Genomic DNA, 26,460 nt, shown 5'->3' with positions numbered 1-26,460 from the left:
GATTAATGCCACCCCCCATGAAAGGATGTTCTCTTTCCTGAGGAAATCCGAGTCGGGTACAACCTTACCGGCATGGCTCACGGTTCCCGATCCAGTCCTTTAACGATGCCACGTCCGGTACTCTAAGAATGACCCCTTGGTTGACCGAGTGACTCAGCTCCATGTGAATCCGTATTATGCCTACGTTGAGTACCCGGATGGACAGGAGGACACAGTCTCGGTAAGGGACCTAGCCCAAGCCAGATCAGGCACAGCAGTGCCTTTAACCCAACCTCCCCCTATTCCTTCTCCCCCAGGTCATGTGCTTGAACAGAGGGACCAGCACCACCCCACCAGCTCAGGCCAGACTGTCGACAACGCCATTGGGGAATTGAGCGAAGCAGTGGCTGCACTCTATGGGTGCACGCTGCCGGTGACACGACTCCAGCGACCCCAATTCTGGCGCCACAGCGGTCACGCCGGATGGTCAGACCACTTGACCGGTACAGCCCCTAACCTCCATCCACCCTGGGGTCGGTTCTCAAAAAATGGGGTGAATGTGATAGTACAGATTTTATCACCAATGTGTATATGTACATATGTATAGATGGTAGTGTAGGATGACTGTGATTGGCTGAGAGTGTAGCCACACCTACTGGCAGGTCTTAAAGGATTGCTCCTAGCCAGACCAGGTCATTCTGGACTGGTCGACCTACATGCGATATGCTCTAATCTTTTAGTTAATAAAAGCCTTGGTTTGGATCAACAAGCCTTTGGTTCTTTTGACGTGCACTACATTTCACACTTGTCATCAATCACTAGAATCACTGAAGTTCAGGCTGTTCCTTTCAACTCCTATCTCGATTACTTGTCCAACCCTTTCTATTCAAGATCTTTACTGAAAAACCTATCATTCAAGACCATTGGAAATTTCAACACGTAACATCTCAAGATCAAGTTCAAATTCATTTGTCATCTGATTGTACCAGTATAACCTGACCAAACAGCATTCTCTGGGCTATGGTGCAGAACAGTGCAAAATACATGTACAGACATAACACACATACAAGACAAACAATACGTATACATCACTACATTTGCATGTACATATATTCTTAATAAATAATGAAGTCACAGAGAGTTGTTTTAGCCATCATTCGCCATTCTCACTGCCCATGGGGAGAAGCTGTTCCTCAGCCTGGTTCTGGCTCTGATCCTCATGGATCTCTTTCCCAACAGGAATAGTTGGAAGATGCTGCATGTGGTATGGGCAAGTACTTACTCATATTCTTGGGAAAATATGCTAGATAGAATTGCTACATGTAATAATCTGTTGTCATAGCTGAAGGGTGATAGTGGAAAAGAACTCCCACTGCTGCACAAATGCTCTTGATGGCGTGCATTTCAAACAGTCTCTGACAGCCAAAGCCAACTCCTGGCCTTCCTGTATCACATAGTTCTTATGCCCGGCAGAGCTGTCCTCACTGACAGGATATGGGGAAAAGGTGGGCCACTGGCTCCTTGAAACCAGTTGCTCCGGGCAGATGGGGCTCGTAAACCACAGATGGTAACTCATCTAGGAGAAAGGAAACTCTGATTTCAAAACTCTGCTGCCTTATGGCTAAACCTGCTCACGCGAAAGGTTTTGGGAGTAAGCCCCGAAGAAAAATCTGGAGTCCGAGTCCCGAAGGCAGCTGACTGCTGTTCCAAGCACCAGCACGGCAACTCCTGCGATGCTGCTGGCTCGAAACTGTATCGACTTTTGTCGTTCCTTGGACCCTTCATTAGTATGGAGAAGGGGCCCCACTGCATGGGCAACAGACAGATGTCCATATCAACTTTGCCCTGGCTTGTGCCCTGAAGAGGCCACTCCACAGTGACTATCAGAGGAGCAGTACCCATGGTCAACCATGACCGACGGTGGCCACGGATATGACTTCTACCCTGCCAGCTTTCCAAAGATCGAAACTTACCAAAATACCAAAGGCAGGCTGACATAAAGGCACAAATCACAGCCAGGAAGAATTTTCCAAATCAATCTGGAGGAGTCCAGCTGTAACAGCTCTTAACAAACTTAATAAGTAAGTATTCAGGACAAAGTATTCCATGTGGATTTTATCCTCTCTATCACAAACACCACCCCCCCACTCTTTCCAATATCATTGCCAAGTTACTGTAGTTCATTTTGTCCAAAGGATGGAATAACGCCAAGGTTTCAACAGAATCTCTGTCACTAAAAGGGAAAAGGCAGAGAGTGCATGAAAACAGCATCATGTTATCTTTGAGTTGATGAATCATCTAGATTTGGAAATGTATAATTATCACTTTGTGACAGATGTGTTAAAATCCTAGAGCTCCTGACACAACAGAACTAGAATGTTGGTGTAATCTTTAACGTCAATATTACTGGAGCAAGTACTACTACAAGCACTACAAGTACTGAGGTTCTGGTCTTGTAAACCAAGGGCTACGAGTTTGTTCCTCACTGGGGCCTCATATCTGTGAGGACAAATTGGCAACTCTCTGTCTTCCTTATGGTTGGCAAAGTTAACGAATTTCATGTATGTTACATCCTAAAAGTAGCTTTATGTGACAGTAATGGAACATTTTATGATTTTAAGGGCAGCCAAAGATTGTCAATTACTTTTACCTTGCCTGGAACATCTACATCTTTTTTTAAAAAATTTTTTATTTTTCACACCATAAACCACATTGACCATGATACATACATTTTCCTTTTCAAATATATACAGTGTCATTTTCTCCCCCCCCCCCTCCTCCCATCCAACCCTCCCTGCCTCCCCCCCATCCATTTAAAGTACAAAATCTAGGATACATTAAACCAGTCAAACAATGTTGTCATTCAATAAAAATAAACAAGAAATTCCACTGAGTCAATTCTTTTCATTTCCTTTTCCTTTCGTTAATTTAGGTAGTGAATGTCCCCAGTAGGTTTTCTCTATTGTGTTTCATGTAAGGCTCCCATATTTGTTCAAATATTTCAATATTATTTCTTAAACTATATGTTATTTTTTCTAATGGAATACATTTATTAATTTCTATATACCATTGTTGTATTTTCAAATTATCTTCCAATTTCCAGGTTGACATAATACATTTTTTTGCTACGGCTAGAGCTATCTTAACAAATCTTTCTCGTGCACCATCCAAATCAATTCCAAATTCTTTGTTTTTTATGTTACCTAGGAGGAAGATCTATGGATTTTTTGGTATATTGTTTTCTGTAATTTTATTTAATATCTGGTTTAGATCTTCCCAAAATTTTTCTACTTTCTCACATGTCCAGATTGCATGAATTGTTGTTCCCATTTCTTTTTTACATCGAAAACATCTGTCAGATACTGTTGGGTCCCATTTATTTAACTTTTGAGGTGTAATGTATAGCCTGTGTATCCAGTTATATTGTATCATACGTAACCTCGTGTTTATTGTATTTCTCATCGTTCCAGAGCATAACTTCTCCCATGTTTCCTTTTTTATCTTTATATTTAAATCTTGTTCCCATTTTTGTTTAGTTTTACCATTTGTTTCCTCATTCTCCTTTTCTTGCAGTTTAATATCTACATCTTGAAGACAATAATAAAATAATCTGCTATGATGCTAATTCATCTACAACTTAAAATACCTTTTATGTGAAATCAGAAAAAGCTCATGTTTTAAAAACAACTTGTCATATTTGAACACACATACCGGGTCTCTGTGTCCTGCTAAACTTTGATCCAAGAAAAGTAGAAAAATCAGCAAAATCTTGGCATCCAGCGTGGAGTACCTAAAAGGAAATATATTTCAATTATGAAAAACTTTTAAATCACTAAAAGATCATGGTGTGGCAATGCCCTCTGACATCTCTCTGAATAGTCAGTGTGTAGATTTTCAACCTGCTGCCTAAAACCAAGATTGTCAGTCCCACCCTGCAAGTTCTACTAAACTTTCCTCTCCATTCAAAGGAATGAAAACCGTCTCCATGGCGATAATGTCAGATTTCTGCTGGGGTATCAGGCTGCCAATGTATACTCTTGATAAGTGTCTGCAATGAGAGAACTCATAGGTGTCTAGATATGGGAAACTTGGTTCAAATCCATTTCCTGCCACTGGACCTATGAATTGCTCTCTTTTATATGAAGATCATGAGAAAATCTGATATTATGCACAATGTAAAGAAATAGTTCACAATTAAATTGAAAAAGGACTGGGCCAGGAAGCAAGTTCCACCACAGCCAGTTTTGAAACTGAAGTCATGAAGGCTGGTAAGATTTTATGCTAATACAATAAAATGATCATGGTGGTGACTGTAAATTGCACTGTAGAAACTGCTGTATTCTTCATCCTTCATCATAGTTTTGAAAGGAGTTTAGTCAGTGGGAGTAGTGTGGAACACTATGTGTTGATGTCAAGACTTGCCTGATGATTCACATTTCACTAAAATTTATTTGAAACAATAAAAATATAACAATTAGCACATTATTGATTATTTTCTCATGCTGGTCGAGAGACTGCATAACAACATTTGGAGCAACTACTTTATGTGGCTTCTTGTTTGCCTCCAGTTTGTAAACTGTAATATGTTCCGATTATATTTAACCTCCCAAAGTCCAGCACCTCACATTGGATTAAACTGCATCTGCCATTTCTCTGCCAATATCTGTAAACGATCTACATCTTGTATTCTTTGATAGCCCACGACACTGTCCTCTTAATATTGGTGTTATGTGCAAACTTACAAATCCACCCACCTACTTTTCATATCATAGTCATTTATATGTATATATAGAGGTCTGACTTACGATTTTTCTAAGTTACGATGGTACAACAGCATGACTGTTGTCATTTACTTCCATGTAATGCACGGTTTTTCCAATAAACGTTGGAAAAAAGTGAATTCTTTGTAGACTCCTTTGTCAATCACTTTTTAAAATTCAGTCGGAAAGCTTGCAGGGACTGATACAGAGCTGTTGGAAAAAAGCAGGGCAGTGGAATCAGTGTTGGGAATAATAAAGGGCTCCAGGGAGAGAGCGGGGCAATGAGATCAGAACGGGGACCAATACAGCACTGACTTTGATTTTCCCACCTTAATCTAGACTGACGTAAACCTAAATTAAGTGTTTTATTCTGTAATAACGAATACATTTTAGGAAGAATTTTTTTCTTCCCACCTTCCATAAGCAAAATTTCAAATTTTTGGAATTAAAATTAAATTATCTAAAAGTAAAGTTCTAATTTCACAACAACAGAAGAGAGAACTTTGTGGAATTTCATAACAGAAGAGAGAACTTTGTGGAATTTCATGATAAGAGAAGAGAGAAGTTTGTGGAATTTCATAATAACAGAAGAGAGGACTTTGTGGAATTTCATAATAAGAGAAGAGAGAAGTTTGTGAAATTTCATAATAACACAAGAGAGAACTTTGTGAAATTTCATAATAACAGAAGAGAGAACTTTGTGGAATTTCATAATAACAGAAGAGAGAACATTGTGGAATTACAAAATAACAGAAGAGAGTACTATGTGGAATTTCATGATAACAGAAGAAAATACTTTGTGGAATTTCATGATAACAGAAGAGAATACTTTGTGGAATTTCATGAGAACAGAACAGAGAATTTTGTGGAATTTCATGATAAAAGAAGAGAGTACCTTGTGGAATTTCATGATAACAGAAGAGAGTACTTTGTCGAATTTCATAATAACAGAAGAGAAAATTGTGGAATTTCATAATAACAGAATAGAGGACTTCGTGGAATTTCATGATAACAGAGTGTACTTTGTGGAATTTCATGATAACAGAAGAGAGTAGTTTGTGGAATTTCATGATAACAGAAGAGAGTAGTTGTGGAATTACATGATAACAGAAGAGAGGACTTTGTGGAATTTCATGATAACAGAAGAGAGGACTGTGGAATTTCATGATAACAGAAGAGAGTACTTTGTGGAATTTCATTATAACAGAAGAGAGAACTTTGCAGAATTTCATGATAACAGAAGAGAGAACTTTGTGGAATTTCATGATAACAAAAGAGAGTACTTTGTGGAATTTCATGATAACATAAGAGAGTACTTTGTGGATTTTCATAATAACAGAAGAGAGTACTTTGTGGAATTTCATGATAACAGAAGAGAGTAGTTGTGGAATTTCATGATAACAGAAGAGAGTACTTTGTGGAATTTCATGAAAGCAGAAGAGAGTACTTTTTGGAATTTCATGATAACAAAAGAGAGTACTTTCTGGAATTTCATGAAAACAGAAGAGAGAACTTTGTGGAATTTCATGATAACAAAAGAGAGTACTTTCTGGAATTTCATGATAACATAAGAGAGTACTTTGTGGAATTTCATGATAACAGAAGAGAGTACATTCTGGAATTTCATGATAACAGAAGAGAGTAGTTTGTGGAACTTCATGATAACAGAAGAGAGTAGTTGTGGTATTTCATGATAACAGAAGAGAGTACTTTGTGGAATTTCATGAAAACAGAAGAGAGTACATTCTGGAATTTCATGATAACAGAAGAGAGTACTTTGTGCAATTTAATAATAACAGAAGAGAGTACTTTGTGGAATTTCATGACAACAGAAGAGAGAACGTTGTGAAATTTCATGATAACAGAAGAGAGTACTTTGTGGAATTTCATGAAAACAGAAGAGAGAACTTTGTGGAATTTCATGATAACAAAAGAGAGTACTTTCTGGAATTTCATGATAACATAAGAGAGTACTTTGTGGAATTTCATGATAACAGAAGAGAGTACTTTGTGGAATTTCATGATAACAGAAGAGAGTACTTTGTCGAATTTCATAATAACAGAAGGGAAAACTGTGGAATTTCATGATAACCGAGCAGAGTACTTTGTGGAATTTTATGATAACAGAAGTGAGAAATTTATGGAATTTCATGATAACAGAAGAGAGTACTTTGTGGAATTTCATAAAAACAGAAGAGAGGACTTTGGGGAATTTCATGATTACAAAAGAGAGAACTTTGTGGAATTTCATGATAACAGAAGAGAGTACTTTGTCGAATTTCATAATAACAGAAGGGAAAACTGTGGAATTTCATGATAACACAGCAGAGTACTTTGTGGAATTTTATGATAACAGAAGTGAGAAATTTATGGAATTTCATGATAACAGAAGAGAGTACTTTGTGGAATTTCATAAAAACAGAAGAGAGGACTTTGTGGAATTTCATGATAACAGAAGAGTGTTCTTTGTGGAATTTCATTATAACAGAAGATAGGACTTTGGGGAATTTCATGATTACAAAAGAGAGAACTTTGTGGAATTTCATGAGAACAGAAGAGAGTACTTTGTGGAATTTCATGCTAACAGAAAAGAGTCCAGTCTGGAATTTCAAAATAACAGAACAGAGTACTCTGTTGAATTTCATAATACCAGAAGAGAAAAATTTGTGGAATTTCATGATAACAGAAGAGAGGACAGTGGAATTTCATGATAACAGAAGAGAGTACTTGTGGAATGTCATTATAACAGAAGAGAGAACTTTGTGGAATTTCATAACAACAGAAGATACGGCTTTGAGGAATTTCATGATAACAGAAGAGAGTACTTTGTGGAATTTCATGATGACAGAAGAGAGCACTTTGTGGAATTTCATGATAACAGAAGAGAGAACTTTGTGGAATGTCATTATAACAGAAGAGAGAACTTTGCGGAATTTCATAACAACAGAAGATACGGCTTTGAGGAATTTCATGATAACAGAAGAGAGTACTTTGTGGAATTTCATGATGACAGAAGAGAGCACTTTATGGAATTTCATGAAAACAGAAGAGAGTACTTTTTGGAATTTCATGATAACAGAAGAGAGTACTTTGTGGAATTTCATAATAAAAGAAGAGAGTACTTTGTGGAATTTCATGATAACAGAAGAGAGAACTTTGTGGAATTTCATGATAACAGAACAGAGTACATTGTGGAATTTCATAATAACAGAAGAGAGTAATTTGTGGAATTTCATAAGAACAGAAGAGAGAACTTTGTGGAATTTCATAATAACAGAAGAGAGAACTTTGTGGAATTTCATGATAACAGAACAGAGTAGTTTGTGGAACTTCATGATAACAGAAGAGAGTTCTTTGTGGTATTTCATGATAACAGAAGAGAGTACTTTATGGAATTTCATGAAAACAGAAGAGAGTACTTTTTGGAATTTCATGATAACAGAAGAGAGTACTTTGTGGAATTTCATAATAAAAGAAGAGAGTACTTTGTGGAATTTCATGATAACAGAAGAGAAAACTTTGTGGAATTTAATGATAACAGAAGAGAGAACTTTGTGGAATTTCATGCTAACAGAAGAGAGTACTTTGTCGAATTTCATAATAACAGAAGGGAAAACTGTGGAATTTCATGATAACAGAGCAGAGTACTTTGTGGAATTTCATGATAACAGAAGTGAGAAATTTATGGAATTTCATCATAACAGAAGAGAATACTTTTTGGAATTTCATGATAACAGAAGAGAGTTCTTTGTGGAATTTCATTATAACAGAAGATAGGACTTTGGGGAATTTCATGATTACAAAAGAGAGAACTTTGTGGAATTTCACAATAACAGAAGAGAGAACTTTGTGGAATTTGATAACAATAGAAGAGAGAACTTTGTGGAACTTAATAACAGAAGAGACAACTGTGTGGAATTTCATGATAACAGAAGGGAGTACTTTGTGGAATTTCATAATTATAGAAGAGAGAACTTTGTGGAATTTCATATTAACAGAAGAGAGTAATTTGTGGAATTTCATGATAAGAGAAGATAGGACTTTGTGGAATTTCATAATAACAGAAGGTACGGCTCTGTGGAATTTCATGATAACAGAAGAGAGTACTTTGTGGAATTTCATAATATCAAAAGAGAGGACTTTGTGGAATTTCATGATAAAAGAAGAGAGTACTTTGTGGAATTTCATGATAACAGAAGAGTGTACTTTGTGGAATTTCATAATATCAGAAGAGAAAACTTTGTGGAATTTCATAATAATAGAATACAGGACTGAGGATTTACATGATAGCACAAGAGAGTACTTTGTGTAATTTCTTGATAACAGAAGAGAGTATTTTGTGGAATTTCATAATTATAGAAGAGAGAACTTTGTGGAATTTCATATTAACAGAAGAGAGTACTTTGTGGAATTTCATAATTATAGAAGAGAGAACTTTGTGGAATTTCATATTAACAGAAGAGAGTAATTTGTGGAATTTCATGATAACAGAAGAGAGTACATTTTGGAATTTCATAATAACAGAGGAGAGTACTTTCTGGAATTTCCTAATAACAAAAGAGAGAACTTTGTGGAATTTCATAACAGAAGAGACAACTGTGTGCAATTTCATGATAACAGAAGAGAGCACTGTGGAATTTCATGAAAACAGAAGAGAGTACTTTGTGGAATTTCATTATAACAGAAGAGAGAACTTTGTGTAATTTCATAATAACAGAAGATACGGCTTTGAGGAATTTCATGATAACAGAAGAGAGTACTTTGTTGAATTTATAATAACAGAAGAGAGCACTTTGTGGAATTTCATGATAACAGAAGAGAGTACATTCTGGAATTTCATGATAACAGAAGAGAGTACTTTGTGGAATTTCATAATAACAGAAGAGAGTAGTTTGTGGAATTTCATGATAACAGAAGAGAAAACTTTGTGGAATTTAATGATAACAGAAGAGAGAACTTTGTGGAATTTCATGATAACAGAAGAGAGAACTTTGTGGAATTTCATAACAGAAGAGAGAACTTTGTGGAATTTCATGATAAGAGAAGAGAGAAGTTTGTGGAATTTCATAATAACAGAAGAGAGGACTTTGTGGAATTTCATAATAAGAGAAGAGAGAAGTTTGTGAAATTTCATAATAACACAAGAGAGAACTTTGTGAAATTTCATAATAACAGAAGAGAGAACTTTGTGGAATTTCATAATAACAGAAGAGAGAACATTGTGGAATTACAAAATAACAGAAGAGAGTACTATGTGGAATTTCATGAGAACAGAAGAAAATACTTTGTGGAATTTCATGATAACAGAAGAGAATACTTTGTGGAATTTCATGAGAACAGAAGAGAGAATTTTGTGGAATTTCATGAAAAAAGAAGAGAGTACCTTGTGGAATTTCATGATAACAGAAGAGAGTACTTTGTCGAATTTCATAATAACAGAAGAGAAAATTGTGGAATTTCATAATAACAGAATAGAGGACTTCGTGGAATTTCATGATAACAGAGTGTACTTTGTGGAATTTCATGATAACAGAAGAGAGTAGTTTGTGGAATTTCATGATAACAGAAGAGAGTAGTTGTGGAATTACATGATAACAGAAGAGAGGACTTTGTGGAATTTCATGATAACAGAAGAGAGGACTGTGGAATTTCATGATAACAGAAGAGAGTACTTTGTGGAATTTCATTATAACAGAAGAGAGAACTTTGTGGAATTTCATGATAACAGAAGAGAGAACTTTGTGGAATTTCATGATAACAAAAGAGAGTACTTTGTGGAATTTCATGATAACATAAGAGAGTACTTTGTGGATTTTCATAATAACAGAAGAGAGTACTTTGTGGAATTTCATGATAACATAAGAGAGAACTTTGTGGAATTTCATAATAACAGAAGAGAGAACATTGTGGAATTACAAAATAACAGAAGAGAGTACTATGTGGAATTTCATGATAACAGAAGAAAATACTTTGTGGAATTTCATGATAACAGAAGAGAATACTTTGTGGAATTTCATGAGAACAGAACAGAGAATTTTGTGGAATTTCATGATAAAAGAAGAGAGTACCTTGTGGAATTTCATGATAACAGAAGAGAGTACTTTGTCGAATTTCATAATAACAGAAGAGAAAATTGTGGAATTTCATAATAACAGAATAGAGGACTTCGTGGAATTTCATGATAACAGAGTGTACTTTGTGGAATTTCATGATAACAGAAGAGAGTAGTTTGTGGAATTTCATGATAACAGAAGAGAGTAGTTGTGGAATTACATGATAACAGAAGAGAGGACTTTGTGGAATTTCATGATAACAGAAGAGAGGACTGTGGAATTTCATGATAACAGAAGAGAGTACTTTGTGGAATTTCATTATAACAGAAGAGAGAACTTTGTGGAATTTCATGATAACAGAAGAGAGAACTTTGTGGAATTTCATGATAACAAAAGAGAGTACTTTGTGGAATTTCATGATAACAGAAGAGAGAACTTTGTGGAATGTCATTATAACAGAAGAGAGAACTTTGTGGAATTTCATAACAACAGAAGATACGGCTTTGAGGAATTTCATGATAACAGAAGAGAGTACTTTGTGGAATTTCATGATGACAGAAGAGAGCACTTTATGGAATTTCATGAAAACAGAAGAGAGTACTTTTTGGAATTTCATGATAACAGAAGAGAGTATTTTGTGGAATTTCATAATAAAAGAAGAGAGTACTTTGTGGAATGTCATGATAACAGAAGAGAGAACTTTGTGGAATTTCATGATAACAGAAGAGAGAACTTTGTGGAATTTCATAACAGAAGAGAGAACTTTGTGGAATTTCATGATAAGAGAAGAGAGAAGTTTGTGGAATTTCATAATAACAGAAGAGAGGACTTTGTGGAATTTCATAATAAGAGAAGAGAGAAGTTTGTGAAATTTCATAATAACACAAGAGAGAACTTTGTGAAATTTCATAATAACAGAAGAGAGAACTTTGTGGAATTTCATAATAACAGAAGAGAGAACATTGTGGAATTACAAAATAACAGAAGAGAGTACTATGTGGAATTTCATGAGAACAGAAGAAAATACTTTGTGGAATTTCATGATAACAGAAGAGAATACTTTGTGGAATTTCATGAGAACAGAAGAGAGAATTTTGTGGAATTTCATGAAAAAAGAAGAGAGTACCTTGTGGAATTTCATGATAACAGAAGAGAGTACTTTGTGGAATTTCATGATAACAGAAGAGAGTAGTTGTGGAATTTCATGATAACAGAAGAGAGTACTTTGTGGAATTTCATGAAAGCAGAAGAGAGTACTTTTTGGAATTTCATGATAACAAAAGAGAGTACTTTCTGGAATTTCATGAAAACAGAAGAGAGAACTTTGTGGAATTTCATGATAACAAAAGAGAGTAGTTTCTGGAATTTCATGATAACATAAGAGAGTACTTTGTGGAATTTCATGATAACAGAAGAGAGTACATTCTGGAATTTCATGATAACAGAAGAGAGTAGTTTGTGGAACTTCATGATAACAGAAGAGAGTAGTTGTGGTATTTCATGATAACAGAAGAGAGTACTTTGTGGAATTTCATGAAAACAGAAGAGAGTACATTCTGGAATTTCATGATAACAGAAGAGAGTACTTTGTGCAATTTAATAATAACAGAAGAGAGTACTTTGTGGAATTTCATGACAACAGAAGAGAGAACGTTGTGAAATTTCATGATAACAGAAGAGAGTAGTTGTGGAATTTCATGAAAACAGAAGAGAGAACTTTGTGGAATTTCATGATAACAAAAGAGAGTACTTTCTGGAATTTCATGATAACATAAGAGAGTACTTTGTGGAATTTCATGATAACAGAAGAGAGTACTTTGTGGAATTTCATGATAACAGAAGAGAGTACTTTGTCGAATTTCATAATAACAGAAGGGAAAGCTGTGGAATTTCATGATAACCGAGCAGAGTACTTTGTGGAATTTTATGATAACAGAAGTGAGAAATTTATGGAATTTCATGATAACAGAAGAGAGTACTTTGTGGAATTTCATAAAAACAGAAGAGAGGACTTTGTGGAATTTCATGATAACAGAAGAGAGTTCTTTGTGGAATTTCATTATAACAGAAGATAGGACTTTGGGGAATTTCATGATTACAAAAGAGAGAACTTTGTGGAATTTCATGATAACAGAAGAGAGTACTTTGTCGAATTTCATAATAACAGAAGGGAAAACTGTGGAATTTCATGATAACAGAGCAGAGTACTTTGTGGAATTTTATGATAACAGAAGTGAGAAATTTATGGAATTTCATGATAACAGAAGAGAGTACTTTGTGGAATTTCATAAAAACAGAAGAGAGGACTTTGTGGAATTTCATGATAACAGAAGAGTGTTCTTTGTGGAATTTCATTATAACAGAAGATAGGACTTTGGGGAATTTCATGATTACAAAAGAGAGAACTTTGTGGAATTTCATGAGAACAGAAGAGAGTACTTTGTGGAATTTCATGCTAACAGAAAAGAGTCCAGTCTGGAATTTCAAAATAACAGAACAGAGTACTCTGTTGAATTTCATAATACCAGAAGAGAAAAATTTGTGGAATTTCATGATAACAGAAGAGAGGACAGTGGAATTTCATAATAACAGAAGAGAGTACTTGTGGAATGTCATTATAACAGAAGAGAGAACTTTGTGGAATTTCATAACAACAGAAGATACGGCTTTGAGGAATTTCATGATAACAGAAGAGAGTACTTTGTGGAATTTCATGATGACAGAAGAGAGCACTTTGTGGAATTTCATGATAACAGAAGAGAGAACTTTGTGGAATGTCATTATAACAGAAGAGAGAACTTTGTGGAATTTCATAACAACAGAAGATACGGCTTTGAGGAATTTCATGATAACAGAAGAGAGTACTTTGTGGAATTTCATGATGACAGAAGAGAGCACTTTATGGAATTTCATGAAAACAGAAGAGAGTACTTTTTGGAATTTCATGATAACAGAAGAGAGTATTTTGTGGAATTTCATAATAAAAGAAGAGAGTACTTTGTGGAATTTCATGATAACAGAAGAGAGAACTTTGTGGAATTTCATGATAACAGAACAGAGTACATTGTGGAATTTCATTATAACAGAAGAGAGAACTTTGTGTAATTTCATAATAACAGAAGATACGGCTTTGAGGAATTTCATGATAACAGAAGAGAGTACTTTGTTGAATTTATAATAACAGAAGAGAGCACTTTGTAGAATTTCATGATAACAGAAGAGAGTACATTCTGGAATTTCATGATAACAGAAGAGAGTACTTTGTGGAATTTCATAATAACAGAAGAGAGTAGTTTGTGGAATATCATGATAACAGAAGAGAAAACTTTGTGGAATTTAATGATAACAGAAGAGAGAACTTTGTGGAATTTCATGATAACAGAAGAGAGAACTTTGTGGAATTTCATAACAGAAGAGAGAACTTTGTGGAATTTCATGATAAGAGAAGAGAGAAGTTTGTGGAATTTCATAATAACAGAAGAGAGGACTTTGTGGAATTTCATAATAAGAGAAGAGAGAAGTTTGTGAAATTTCATAATAACACAAGAGAGAACTTTGTGAAATTTCATAATAACAGAAGAGAGAACTTTGTGGAATTTCATAATAACAGAAGAGAGAACATTGTGGAATTACAAAATAACAGAAGAGAGTACTATGTGGAATTTCATGAGAACAGAAGAAAATACTTTGTGGAATTTCAAGATAACAGAAGAGAATACTTTGTGAATTTCATGAGAACAGAAGAGAGAATTTTGTGGAATTTCATGAAAAAAGAAGAGAGTACCTTGTGGAATTTCATGATAACAGAAGAGAGTACTTTGTCGAATTTCATAATAACAGAAGAGAAAATTGTGGAATTTCATAATAACAGAATAGAGGACTTCGTGGAATTTCATGATAACAGAGTGTACTTTGTGGAATTTCATGATAACAGAAGAGAGTAGTTTGTGGAATTTCATGATAACAGAAGAGAGTAGTTGTGGAATTACATGATAACAGAAGAGAGGACTTTGTGGAATTTCATGATAACAGAAGAGAGGACTGTGGAATTTCATGATAACAGAAGAGAGTACTTTGTGGAATTTCATTATAACAGAAGAGAGAACTTTGTGGAATTTCATGATAACAGAAGAGAGAACTTTGTGGAATTTCATGATAACAAAAGAGAGTACTTTGTGGAATTTCATGATAACATAAGAGAGTACTTTGTGGATTTTCATAATAACAGAAGAGAGTACTTTGTGGAATTTCATGATAACATAAGAGAGAACTTTGTGGAATTTCATAATAACAGAAGAGAGAACATTGTGGAATTACAAAATAACAGAAGAGAGTACTATGTGGAATTTCATGATAACAGAAGAAAATACTTTGTGGAATTTCATGATAACAGAAGAGAATACTTTGTGGAATTTCATGAGAACAGAACAGAGAATTTTGTGGAATTTCATGATAAAAGAAGAGAGTACCTTGTGGAATTTCATGATAACAGAAGAGAGTACTTTGTCGAATTTCATAATAACAGAAGAGAAAATTGTGGAATTTCATAATAACAGAATAGAGGACTTCGTGGAATTTCATGATAACAGAGTGTACTTTGTGGAATTTCATGATAACAGAAGAGAGTAGTTTCTGGAATTTCATGATAACAGAAGAGAGTAGTTGTGGAATTACATGATAACAGAAGAGAGGACTTTGTGGAATTTCATGATAACAAAAGAGAGGACTGTGGAATTTCATGATAACAGAAGAGAGTACTTTGTGGAATTTCATTATAACAGAAGAGAGAACTTTGTGGAATTTCATGATAACAGAAGAGAGAACTTTGTGGAATTTCATGATAACAAAAGAGAGTACTTTGTGGAATTTCATGATAACATAAGAGAGTACTTTGTGGATTTTCATAATAACAGAAGAGAGTACTTTGTGGAATTTCATGATAACAGAAGAGAGTAGTTGTGGAATTTCATGATAACAGAAGAGAGTACTTTGTGGAATTTCATGAAAGCAGAAGAGAGTACTTTTTGGAATTTCATGATAACAAAAGAGAGTACTTTCTGGAATTTCATGAAAACAGAAGAGAGAACTTTGTGGAATTTCATGATAACAAAAGAGAGTACTTTCTGGAATTTCATGATAACATAAGAGAGTACTTTGTGGAATTTCATGATAACAGAAGAGAGTACATTCTGGAATTTCATGATAACAGAAGAGAGTAGTTTGTGGAACTTCATGATAACAGAAGAGAGTAGTTGTGGTATTTCATGATAACAGAAGAGAGTACTTTGTGGAATTTCATGAAAACAGAAGAGAGTACATTCTGGAATTTCATGATAACAGAAGAGACTACTTTGTGCAATTTAATAATAACAGAAGATAGTACTTTGTGGAATTTCATGACAACAGAAGAGAGAACGTTGTGAAATTTCATGATAACAGAAGAGAGTACTTTGTGGAATTTCATGAAAACAGAAGAGAGAACTTTGTGGAATTCCATGATAACAAAAGAGAGTACTTTCTGGAATTTCATGATAACATAAGAGAGTACTTTGTGGAATTTCATGATAACAGAAGAGAGTACTTTGTGGAATTTCATGATAACAGAAGAGAGTACTTTGTCGAATTACATAATAACAGAAGGGAAAACTGTGGAATTTCATGATAACCGAGCAGAGTACTTTGTGGAATATTATGATAACAGAAGTGAGAAATTTATGGAATTTCATGATAACAGAAGAGAGTACTTTGTGGAATTTCATAAAAACAGAAGAGAGGACTTTGTGGAATTTCATGATAACAGAAGAGAGTTCTTTGTGGAATTTCATTATAACAGAAGATAGGACTTTGGGGAATTTCATGATTACAAAAGAGAGAACTTTGTGGAATTTCATGATAACAGAAGAGAGTACTTTGTCGAATTTCATAATAACAGAAGGGAAAACTGTGGAATTTCATGATAACAGAGCAGAGTACTTTGTGGAATTTTATGATAACAGAAGTGAGAAATTTATGGAATTTCATGATAACAGAAGAGAGTACTTTGTGGAATTTCATAAAAACAGAAGAGAGGACTTTGTGGAATTTCATGATAACAGAAGAGTGTTCTTTGTGGAATTTCATTATAACAGAAGATAGGACTTTGGGGAATTTCATGATTACAAAAGAGAGAACTTTGTGGAATTTCATGAGAACAGAAGAGAGTACTTTGTGGAATTTCATGCTAACAGAAAAGAGTCCAGTCTGGAATTTCAAAATAACAGAACAGAGTACTCTGTTGAATTTCATAATACCAGAAGAGAAAAATTTGTGGAATTTCATGATAACAGAAGAGAGGACAGTGGAATTTCATGATAACAGAAGAGAGTACTTGTGGAATGTCATTATAACAAAAGAGAGAACTTTGTGGAATTTCATAACAACAGAAGATACGGCTTTGAGGAATTTCATGATAACAGAAGAGAGTACTTTGTGGAATTTCATGATGACAGAAGAGAGCACTTTGTGGAATTTCATGATAACAGAAGAGAGAACTTTGTGGAATGTCATTATAACAGAAGAGAGAACTTTGTGGAATTTCATAACAACAGAAGATACGGCTTTGAGGAATTTCATGATAACAGAAGAGAGTACTTTGTGGAATTTCATGATGACAGAAGAGAGCACTTTATGGAATTTCATGAAAACAGAAGAGAGTACCTTTTGGAATTTCATGATAACAGAAGAGAGTACTTTGTGGAATTTCATAATAAAAGAAGAGAGTACTTTGTGGAATTTCATGATAACAGAAGAGAGAACTTTGTGGAATTTCATGATAACAGAACAGAGTACATTGTGGAATTTCATAATAACAGAAGAGAGTAATTTGTGGAATTTCATAAGAACAGAAGAGAGAACTTTGTGGAATTTCATAATAACAGAAGAGAGAACTTTGTGGAATTTCATGATAACAGAACAGAGTAGTTTGTGGAACTTCATGATAACAGAAGAGAGTTCTTTGTGGTATTTCATGATAACAGAAGAGAGTACTTTGTGGAATTTCATAATAAAAGAAGAGAGTACTTTGTGGAATTTCATGATAACAGAAGAGAAAACTTTGTGGAATTTAATGATAACAGAAGAGAGTAGTTGTGGAATTTCATGATAACAGAAGAGAGTACTTTGTGGAATTTCATGAAAGCAGAAGAGAGTACTTTTTGGAATTTCATGATAACAAAAGAGAGTACTTTCTGGAATTTCATGAAAACAGAAGAGAGAACTTTGTGGAATTTCATGATAACAAAAGAGAGTAGTTTCTGGAATTTCATGATAACATAAGAGAGTACTTTGTGGAATTTCATGATAACAGAAGAGAGTACATTCTGGAATTTCATGATAACAGAAGAGAGTAGTTTGTGGAACTTCATGATAACAGAAGAGAGTAGTTGTGGTATTTCATGATAACAGAAGAGAGTACTTTGTGGAATTTCATGAAAACAGAAGAGAGTACATTCTGGAATTTCATGATAACAGAAGAGAGTACTTTGTGCAATTTAATAATAACAGAAGAGAGTACTTTGTGGAATTTCATGACAACAGAAGAGAGAACGTTGTGAAATTTCATGATAACAGAAGAGAGTAGTTGTGGAATTTCATGAAAACAGAAGAGAGAACTTTGTGGAATTTCATGATAACAAAAGAGAGTACTTTCTGGAATTTCATGATAACATAAGAGAGTACTTTGTGGAATTTCATGATAACAGAAGAGAGTACTTTGTGGAATTTCATGATAACAGAAGAGAGTACTTTGTCGAATTTCATAATAACAGAAGGGAAAGCTGTGGAATTTCATGATAACCGAGCAGAGTACTTTGTGGAATTTTATGATAACAGAAGTGAGAAATTTATGGAATTTCATGATAACAGAAGAGAGTACTTTGTGGAATTTCATAAAAACAGAAGAGAGGACTTTGTGGAATTTCATGATAACAGAAGAGAGTTCTTTGTGGAATTTCATTATAACAGAAGATAGGACTTTGGGGAATTTCATGATTACAAAAGAGAGAACTTTGTGGAATTTCATGATAACAGAAGAGAGTACTTTGTCGAATTTCATAATAACAGAAGGGAAAACTGTGGAATTTCATGATAACAGAGCAGAGTACTTTGTGGAATTTTATGATAACAGAAGTGAGAAATTTATGGAATTTCATGATAACAGAAGAGAGTACTTTGTGGAATTTCATAAAAACAGAAGAGAGGACTTTGTGGAATTTCATGATAACAGAAGAGTGTTCTTTGTGGAATTTCATTATAACAGAAGATAGGACTTTGGGGAATTTCATGATTACAAAAGAGAGAACTTTGTGGAATTTCATGAGAACAGAAGAGAGTACTTTGTGGAATTTCATGCTAACAGAAAAGAGTCCAGTCTGGAATTTCAAAATAACAGAACAGAGTACTCTGTTGAATTTCATAATACCAGAAGAGAAAAATTTGTGGAATTTCATGATAACAGAAGAGAGGACAGTGGAATTTCATAATAACAGAAGAGAGTACTTGTGGAATGTCATTATAACAGAAGAGAGAACTTTGTGGAATTTCATAACAACAGAAGATACGGCTTTGAGGAATTTCATGATAACAGAAGAGAGTACTTTGTGGAATTTCATGATGACAGAAGAGAGCACTTTGTGGAATTTCATGATAACAGAAGAGAGAACTTTGTGGAATGTCATTATAACAGAAGAGAGAACTTTGTGGAATTTCATAACAACAGAAGATACGGCTTTGAGGAATTTCATGATAACAGAAGAGAGTACTTTGTGGAATTTCATGATGACAGAAGAGAGCACTTTATGGAATTTCATGAAAACAGAAGAGAGTACTTTTTGGAATTTCATGATAACAGAAGAGAGTATTTTGTGGAATTTCATAATAAAAGAAGAGAGTACTTTGTGGAATTTCATGATAACAGAAGAGAGAACTTTGTGGAATTTCATGATAACAGAACAGAGTACATTGTGGAATTTCATTATAACAGAAGAGAGAACTTTGTGTAATTTCATAATAACAGAAGATACGGCTTTGAGGAATTTCATGATAACAGAAGAGAGTACTTTGTTGAATTTATAATAACAGAAGAGAGCACTTTGTAGAATTTCATGATAACAGAAGAGAGTACATTCTGGAATTTCATGATAACAGAAGAGAGTACTTTGTGGAATTTCATAATAACAGAAGAGAGTAGTTTGTGGAATATCATGATAACAGAAGAGAAAACTTTGTGGAATTTAATGATAACAGAAGAGAGAACTTTGTGGAATTTCATGATAACAGAAGAGAGAACTTTGTGGAATTTCATAACAGAAGAGAGAACTTTGTGGAATTTCATGATAAGAGAAGAGAGAAGTTTGTGGAATTTCATAATAACAGAAGAGAGGACTTTGTGGAATTTCATAATAAGAGAAGAGAGAAGTTTGTGAAATTTCATAATAACACAAGAGAGAACTTTGTGAAATTTCATAATAACAGAAGAGAGAACTTTGTGGAATTTCATAATAACAGAAGAGAGAACATTGTGGAATTACAAAATAACAGAAGAGAGTACTATGTGGAATTTCATGAGAACAGAAGAAAATACTTTGTGGAATTTCAAGATAACAGAAGAGAATACTTTGTGAATTTCATGAGAACAGAAGAGAGAATTTTGTGGAATTTCATGAAAAAAGAAGAGAGTACCTTGTGGAATTTCATGATAACAGAAGAGAGTACTTTGTCGAATTTCATAATAACAGAAGAGAAAATTGTGGAATTTCATAATAACAGAATAGAGGACTTCGTGGAATTTCATGATAACAGAGTGTACTTTGTGGAATTTCATGATAACAGAAGAGAGTAGTTTGTGGAATTTCATGATAACAGAAGAGAGTAGTTGTGGAATTACATGATAACAGAAGAGAGGACTTTGTGGAATTTCATGATAACAGAAGAGAGGACTGTGGAATTTCATGATAACAGAAGAGAGTACTTTGTGGAATTTCATTATAACAGAAGAGAGAACTTTGTGGAATTTCATGATAACAGAAGAGAGAACTTTGTGGAATTTCATGATAACAAAAGAGAGTACTTTGTGGAATTTCATGATAACATAAGAGAGTACTTTGTGGATTTTCATAATAACAGAAGAGAGTACTTTGTGGAATTTCATGATAACATAAGAGAGAACTTTGTGGAATTTCATAATAACAGAAGAGAGAACATTGTGGAATTACAAAATAACAGAAGAGAGTACTATGTGGAATTTCATGATAACAGAAGAAAATACTTTGTGGAATTTCATGATAACAGAAGAGAATACTTTGTGGAATTTCATGAGAACAGAACAGAGAATTTTGTGGAATTTCATGATAAAAGAAGAGAGTACCTTGTGGAATTTCATGATAACAGAAGAGAGTACTTTGTCGAATTTCATAATAACAGAAGAGAAAATTGTGGAATTTCATAATAACAGAATAGAGGACTTCGTGGAATTTCATGATAACAGAGTGTACTTTGTGGAATTTCATGATAACAGAAGAGAGTAGTTTCTGGAATTTCATGATAACAGAAGAGAGTAGTTGTGGAATTACATGATAACAGAAGAGAGGACTTTGTGGAATTTCATGATAACAAAAGAGAGGACTGTGGAATTTCATGATAACAGAAGAGAGTACTTTGTGGAATTTCATTATAACAGAAGAGAGAACTTTGTGGAATTTCATGATAACAGAAGAGAGAACTTTGTGGAATTTCATGATAACAAAAGAGAGTACTTTGTGGAATTTCATGATAACATAAGAGAGTACTTTGTGGATTTTCATAATAACAGAAGAGAGTACTTTGTGGAATTTCATGATAACAGAAGAGAGTAGTTGTGGAATTTCATGATAACAGAAGAGAGTACTTTGTGGAATTTCATGAAAGCAGAAGAGAGTACTTTTTGGAATTTCATGATAACAAAAGAGAGTACTTTCTGGAATTTCATGAAAACAGAAGAGAGAACTTTGTGGAATTTCATGATAACAAAAGAGAGTACTTTCTGGAATTTCATGATAACATAAGAGAGTACTTTGTGGAATTTCATGATAACAGAAGAGAGTACATTCTGGAATTTCATGATAACAGAAGAGAGTAGTTTGTGGAACTTCATGATAACAGAAGAGAGTAGTTGTGGTATTTCATGATAACAGAAGAGAGTACTTTGTGGAATTTCATGAAAACAGAAGAGAGTACATTCTGGAATTTCATGATAACAGAAGAGACTACTTTGTGCAATTTAATAATAACAGAAGATAGTACTTTGTGGAATTTCATGACAACAGAAGAGAGAACGTTGTGAAATTTCATGATAACAGAAGAGAGTACTTTGTGGAATTTCATGAAAACAGAAGAGAGAACTTTGTGGAATTCCATGATAACAAAAGAGAGTACTTTCTGGAATTTCATGATAACATAAGAGAGTACTTTGTGGAATTTCATGATAACAGAAGAGAGTACTTTGTGGAATTTCATGATAACAGAAGAGAGTACTTTGTCGAATTACATAATAACAGAAGGGAAAACTGTGGAATTTCATGATAACCGAGCAGAGTACTTTGTGGAATATTATGATAACAGAAGTGAGAAATTTATGGAATTTCATGATAACAGAAGAGAGTACTTTGTGGAATTTCATAAAAACAGAAGAGAGGACTTTGTGGAATTTCATGATAACAGAAGAGAGTTCTTTGTGGAATTTCATTATAACAGAAGATAGGACTTTGGGGAATTTCATGATTACAAAAGAGAGAACTTTGTGGAATTTCATGATAACAGAAGAGAGTACTTTGTCGAATTTCATAATAACAGAAGGGAAAACTGTGGAATTTCATGATAACAGAGCAGAGTACTTTGTGGAATTTTATGATAACAGAAGTGAGAAATTTATGGAATTTCATGATAACAGAAGAGAGTACTTTGTGGAATTTCATAAAAACAGAAGAGAGGACTTTGTGGAATTTCATGATAACAGAAGAGTGTTCTTTGTGGAATTTCATTATAACAGAAGATAGGACTTTGGGGAATTTCATGATTACAAAAGAGAGAACTTTGTGGAATTTCATGAGAACAGAAGAGAGTACTTTGTGGAATTTCATGCTAACAGAAAAGAGTCCAGTCTGGAATTTCAAAATAACAGAACAGAGTACTCTGTTGAATTTCATAATACCAGAAGAGAAAAATTTGTGGAATTTCATGATAACAGAAGAGAGGACAGTGGAATTTCATGATAACAGAAGAGAGTACTTGTGGAATGTCATTATAACAAAAGAGAGAACTTTGTGGAATTTCATAACAACAGAAGATACGGCTTTGAGGAATTTCATGATAACAGAAGAGAGTACTTTGTGGAATTTCATGATGACAGAAGAGAGCACTTTGTGGAATTTCATGATAACAGAAGAGAGAACTTTGTGGAATGTCATTATAACAGAAGAGAGAACTTTGTGGAATTTCATAACAACAGAAGATACGGCTTTGAGGAATTTCATGATAACAGAAGAGAGTACTTTGTGGAATTTCATGATGACAGAAGAGAGCACTTTATGGAATTTCATGAAAACAGAAGAGAGTACCTTTTGGAATTTCATGATAACAGAAGAGAGTACTTTGTGGAATTTCATAATAAAAGAAGAGAGTACTTTGTGGAATTTCATGATAACAGAAGAGAGAACTTTGTGGAATTTCATGATAACAGAACAGAGTACATTGTGGAATTTCATAATAACAGAAGAGAGTAATTTGTGGAATTTCATAAGAACAGAAGAGAGAACTTTGTGGAATTTCATAATAACAGAAGAGAGAACTTTGTGGAATTTCATGATAACAGAACAGAGTAGTTTGTGGAACTTCATGATAACAGAAGAGAGTTCTTTGTGGTATTTCATGATAACAGAAGAGAGTACTTTGTGGAATTTCATAATAAAAGAAGAGAGTACTTTGTGGAATTTCATGATAACAGAAGAGAAAACTTTGTGGAATTTAATGATAACAGAAGAGAGAACTTTGTGGAATTTCATGCTAACAGAAGAGAGTACTTTGTCGAATTTCATAATAACAGAAGGGAAAACTGTGGAATTTCATGATAACAGAGCAGAGTACTTTGTGGAATTTCATGATAACAGAAGTGAGAAATTTATGGAATTTCATGATAACAGAAGAGAATACTTTTTGGAATTTCATGATAACAGAAGAGAGTTCTTTGTGGAATTTCATTATAACAGAAGATAGGACTTTGGGGAATTTCATGATTACAAAAGAGAGAACTTTGTGGAATTTCACAATAACGGAAGAGAGAACTTTGTGGAATTTGATAACAATAGAAGAGAGAACTTTGTGGAACTTAATAACAGAAGAGACAACTGTGTGGAATTTCATGATAACAGAAGGGAGTACTTTGTGGAATTTCATAATTATAGAAGAGAGAACTTTGTGGAATTTCATATTAACAGAAGAGAGTAATTTGTGGAATTTCATGATAACAGAAGAGAGTACTTTGTGGAATTTCATAATAACAGAAGAGAGGACTTTGTGGAATTTCATGATAAAAGAAGAGAGTACTTTGTGGAATTTCATGATAACAGAAGAGTGTACTTTGTGGAATTTCATAATATCAGAAGAGAAAACTTTGTGGAATTTCATAATAATAGAATACAGGACTGAGGATTTACATGATAGCACAAGAGAGTACTTTGTGTAATTTCTTGATAACAGAAGAGAGTATTTTGTGGAATTTCATAATTATAGAAGAGAGAACTTTGTGGAATTTCATATTAACAGAAGAGAGTACTTTGTGGAATTTCATAATTATAGAAGAGAGAACTTTGTGGAATTTCATATTAACAGAAGAGAGTAATTTGTGGAATTTCATGATAACAGAAGAGAGTACATTTTGGAATTTCATAATAACAGAGGAGAGTACTTTCTGGAATTTCCTAATAACAAAAGAGAGAACTTTGTGGAATTTCATAACAGAAGAGACAACTGTGTGCAATTTCATGATAACAGAAGAGAGCACTGTGGAATTTCATGAAAACAGAAGAGAGTACTTTGTGGAATTTCATTATAACAGAAGAGAGAACTTTGTGTAATTTCATAATAACAGAAGATACGGCTTTGAGGAATTTCATGATAACAGAAGAGAGTACTTTGTTGAATTTATAATAACAGAAGAGAGCACTTTGTGGAATTTCATGATAACAGAAGAGAGTACATTCTGGAATTTCATGATAACAGAAGAGAGTACTTTGTGGAATTTCATAATAACAGAAGAGAGTAGTTTGTGGAATTTCATGATAACAGAAGAGAAAACTTTGTGGAATTTAATGATAACAGAAGAGAGAACTTTGTGGAATTTCATGATAACAGAAGAGAGAACTTTGTGGAATTTCATAACAGAAGAGAGAACTTTGTGGAATTTCATGATAAGAGAAGAGAGAAGTTTGTGGAATTTCATAATAACAGAAGAGAGGACTTTGTGGAATTTCATAATAAGAGAAGAGAGAAGTTTGTGAAATTTCATAATAACACAAGAGAGAACTTTGTGAAATTTCATAATAACAGAAGAGAGAACTTTGTGGAATTTCATAATAACAGAAGAGAGAACATTGTGGAATTACAAAATAACAGAAGAGAGTACTATGTGGAATTTCATGAGAACAGAAGAAAATACTTTGTGGAATTTCATGATAACAGAAGAGAATACTTTGTGGAATTTCATGAGAACAGAAGAGAGAATTTTGTGGAATTTCATGAAAAAAGAAGAGAGTACCTTGTGGAATTTCATGATAACAGAAGAGAGTACTTTGTCGAATTTCATAATAACAGAAGAGAAAATTGTGGAATTTCATAATAACAGAATAGAGGACTTCGTGGAATTTCATGATAACAGAGTGTACTTTGTGGAATTTCATGATAACAGAAGAGAGTAGTTTGTGGAATTTCATGATAACAGAAGAGAGTAGTTGTGGAATTACATGATAACAGAAGAGAGGACTTTGTGGAATTTCATGATAACAGAAGAGAGGACTGTGGAATTTCATGATAACAGAAGAGAGTACTTTGTGGAATTTCATTATAACAGAAGAGAGAACTTTGTGGAATTTCATGATAACAGAAGAGAGAACTTTGTGGAATTTCATGATAACAAAAGAGAGTACTTTGTGGAATTTCATGATAACATAAGAGAGTACTTTGTGGATTTTCATAATAACAGAAGAGAGTACTTTGTGGAATTTCATGATAACATAAGAGAGTACTTTGTGGATTTTCATAATAACAGAAGAGAGTACTTTGTGGAATTTCATGATAACAGAAGAGAGTAGTTGTGGAATTTCATGATAACAGAAGAGAGTACTTTGTGGAATTTCATGAAAGCAGAAGAGAGTACTTTTTGGAATTTCATGATAACAGAAGAGAGGACTGTGGAATTTCATGATAACAGAAGAGAGTACTTTGTGGAATTTCATTATAACAGAAGAGAGAACTTTGTGGAATTTCATGATAACAGAAGAGAGAACTTTGTGGAATTTCATGATAACAAAAGAGAGTACTTTGTGGAATTTCATGATAACATAAGAGAGTACTTTGTAGATTTTCATAATAACAGAAGAGAG

General features: G+C 33.9%; 1 protein-coding gene across 1 annotated transcript in view; it reads right to left on the bottom strand.

Annotated features, from left to right (window-relative positions):
• Window positions 1-26,460, bottom strand: part of fgl1b (fibrinogen like 1B) — a 209,261-nt gene that overhangs the window by 27,632 nt on the left and 155,169 nt on the right. Inside the window, exons 3-4 of the mRNA XM_069892534.1 lie at window positions 4,785-4,949; window positions 3,691-3,769 (exon numbers count right to left, since the gene is read on the bottom strand). Coding sequence (XP_069748635.1) covers window positions 3,691-3,769; window positions 4,785-4,828 — 123 coding nt within the window. The 5' untranslated portion in view covers window positions 4,829-4,949. The remainder of the gene's footprint in view (window positions 1-3,690; window positions 3,770-4,784; window positions 4,950-26,460) is intronic.

The sequence above is a fragment of the Narcine bancroftii genome, chromosome 7 (genome assembly GCF_036971445.1).
Source record: "Narcine bancroftii isolate sNarBan1 chromosome 7, sNarBan1.hap1, whole genome shotgun sequence".
NCBI lineage: Eukaryota > Metazoa > Chordata > Chondrichthyes > Torpediniformes > Narcinidae > Narcine > Narcine bancroftii.
The sequence above is the reverse complement of the archived record's forward strand: the minus strand, read 5'-3'. Positions and strand labels throughout refer to the sequence as shown.